The 2,381-nt window shown below is 60.9% G+C and overlaps 1 protein-coding gene across 1 annotated transcript in view; it reads right to left on the bottom strand.

The window, feature by feature from the left end:
- Positions 1-406: 406 nt before the first annotated feature.
- The window catches only part of CRHR1 (corticotropin releasing hormone receptor 1), a gene marked incomplete at its 5' end in the record, with an annotated part of 13,646 nt that continues 11,671 nt past the window's right edge, over positions 407-2,381 (bottom strand). Inside the window, 5 exons of the mRNA XM_055083655.1 lie at positions 407-547; positions 1,052-1,093; positions 1,280-1,415; positions 1,652-1,737; positions 2,002-2,074. Coding sequence (XP_054939630.1) covers positions 407-547; positions 1,052-1,093; positions 1,280-1,415; positions 1,652-1,737; positions 2,002-2,074 — 478 coding nt within the window. The remainder of the gene's footprint in view (positions 548-1,051; positions 1,094-1,279; positions 1,416-1,651; positions 1,738-2,001; positions 2,075-2,381) is intronic.

Genomic DNA, 2,381 nt, shown 5'->3' with positions numbered 1-2,381 from the left:
CCCACAGTCGCTGAGGACATCCCAGGGTCTCCAATGGGCTGCCATCTTGTGCTCTGGAAAAAAACACCTCTTGGAGGGACCCACATGCTGCTTTGGATTCCTTGCTCTCCATCTCCACTCCATTTCTGTTCCATTCTTGGGGCAAAGGGGAGCCAGAGGCCCTGGGCCCAGCACAGGCGTATAGGTTATCTTCCATTCAACCCGTGGCCCAGACTGCTCTCAGAGGCCTGGAACTCCTGCTCAGCTGGGGGTGCGGGAGGGGCCTCCCGGGCTCTCAGTGCCAGCTACTCCTGGGGGTACAGGGTGTGGGAGGGAGCTGGTCCCCTCCACAGACAGGGCGGCCAGCTGAGCCTGGCGACCATCTCCCCAGCCATGGATCCTGGGGGCCAGTCCACGGCCCTCCAGCTCAGACTGCTGTGGACTGTTTGATGCTGTGAAAGCTGACACGGGTGGGGGAGGTGGGGATGGACATGGCGCGGGCCACGCGGGCGCGGATCGAGTGCTTGTCCTGCCATCGGCGCCACCTCTTCCGGATGGCAGAGCGGACCTGTGGGCACAGAGCAGAGCATAAGGTCTGAGCCCGGGTTTCAGGACTCCCCCTCCCTCCCCCAGGGCTTCCACAAGCAGCTCTACAGGGGAGCCGCGCACAGGCGGCCACGTCGGAGGTGGCAACAGCCACATCATCAGCATTGTTGATCTGCATATTTGTTAGGACAATTTTCTCAAGCGTTCTGAGCAAGGGGTACCTTTCTCAAATCCACCCAAAGGTGCCATATGGCCTTTGCCACGCAGAATCTCTACCCTCAACCCATACACATCTCCTGCCCTCAACCTACATACACCCCTTGTCCTAGGGCTCAGCTTCCTGGTTTTCAACAGCCCATTTCACAGACTCATTGATGAGACGGGAGCCCCGGCTTCTGGCTATGAGAGCACCTACTGCCTATGAGAGCAAAGAAGTGGGCTTGCCACCTCGGGCAGGAGGCTACAGACAGTCTCTGGTCCCAGCAGGCCTCCTGCCGTCCCGAGTCCTGGGGCCCCAGGTCCTTACCTCGCTGTTGAGGAAGCAGTAGAACACAGACACGAAGAAGCCCTGGCATGGAGGGAGGAGGTGGGTCAAGGGACAGGGGCAGGTGCGGCCCCATCCAGCTCCGGGGCTGACCCCTTTCTGTCCCCAGCCTCCCCCTCCTCCAGGCCCCTGCCTGGAAGAATCCCCACCCGAAGAGGTGCAGGGGACAGTCAGGGCTGGAGCGAGGGGTCGGGGTGGGGACGGCTGTACCTGGAAGGATTCCAGGAGGGAGTTGAAGTAGATGAAGACGACCCGGGAGACTTCGTCCTCCCCAGGGGTCACGAAGAACAGCATGTACGTGATGCCCAGGAGGGGAAGCAGCACCAGAGTGGCCTTCACAGCCTTCCTGGCGGGGGGCAGGTAGCGGGGAGGCCCAGAGTCACAGCCCGCCCAGGAGGGGGCTGGGGCCTCTGGCTTGGTGAGAAGGACCGGGTCTGGGGGAGGGCTGTAGCGGATCCCCGGAATGTCTGAGACAAGGGGAGCTGGGGTTTCAGGAGGGACTCTCAGGCCTGGGGGGATACCCTGGGTCAGAGGCTGGGATCTGTGAAGCGCCCCATGGGTGGGGGAGGCAGGTCTGGTTACCTGTACTGAATGGTCTCAGACGTGGTGGATGCCCGGAGTTTGGTCATGAGGATGCGGACGATGTTGAAAAGGAAGATGAAATTGATCTGTAATTTGACACACGGGTGGGATGGCCTGGGCATGGGTGTGTGCAAGATGCTGGAGGGAAGGTGGGGGACAGGGCAGGGACTCAGCTGTCCCAGGTCTGGTCTCCGCCCCCCTGCTGCTCTCCCTCCACCTTCACGGGCCCTTACATATTCCTGGCCCTCGCCCGCCACCTCTAGGCTGAGGGATCCTTTTAGTCCACTGTAAGCCCTGCGCGCCCCTCCCCACTGAGCCCCTCTCTCCTGTCCCCCTACCCAAGTTCTTACCAGCAGGACCAAGATCATGGGGCCCTGGTAGATGTAGTCAGTGTACACCCCAGGCCTTTTGCCAAACCAGCACCTAGAAGGCCACAGAGGTAAGAGGAGGAGGGTCACCTGGGTCCAGTTCAGTGGCATGAGGGAGGAACAGTGCTTGGCCAGGCCACGACTGGAGCCAAAAGCCAGGATCTGGGTGCCCCAATTCCAACCCTGGCAGAAGGTCGAGATAGCTTTCCCTCTGCAGAATGGATAGCATCCTTTGAGATGTAAAGCTGGAAGCAGTCACTGTGGCAGGGAGGGGGATTGGGGAAAAGACCACTGAATAGGGGCTTCCCTGGTGGCGCAGTGGTTGAGAGTCCGCCTGCCGATGCAGGGAACACGGGTTCGTG

This window comes from Physeter macrocephalus, unplaced genomic scaffold (genome assembly GCF_002837175.3).
Source record: "Physeter macrocephalus isolate SW-GA unplaced genomic scaffold, ASM283717v5 random_1196, whole genome shotgun sequence".
NCBI lineage: Eukaryota > Metazoa > Chordata > Mammalia > Artiodactyla > Physeteridae > Physeter > Physeter macrocephalus.
This window is presented reverse-complemented; position numbering and strand designations above follow the sequence as displayed.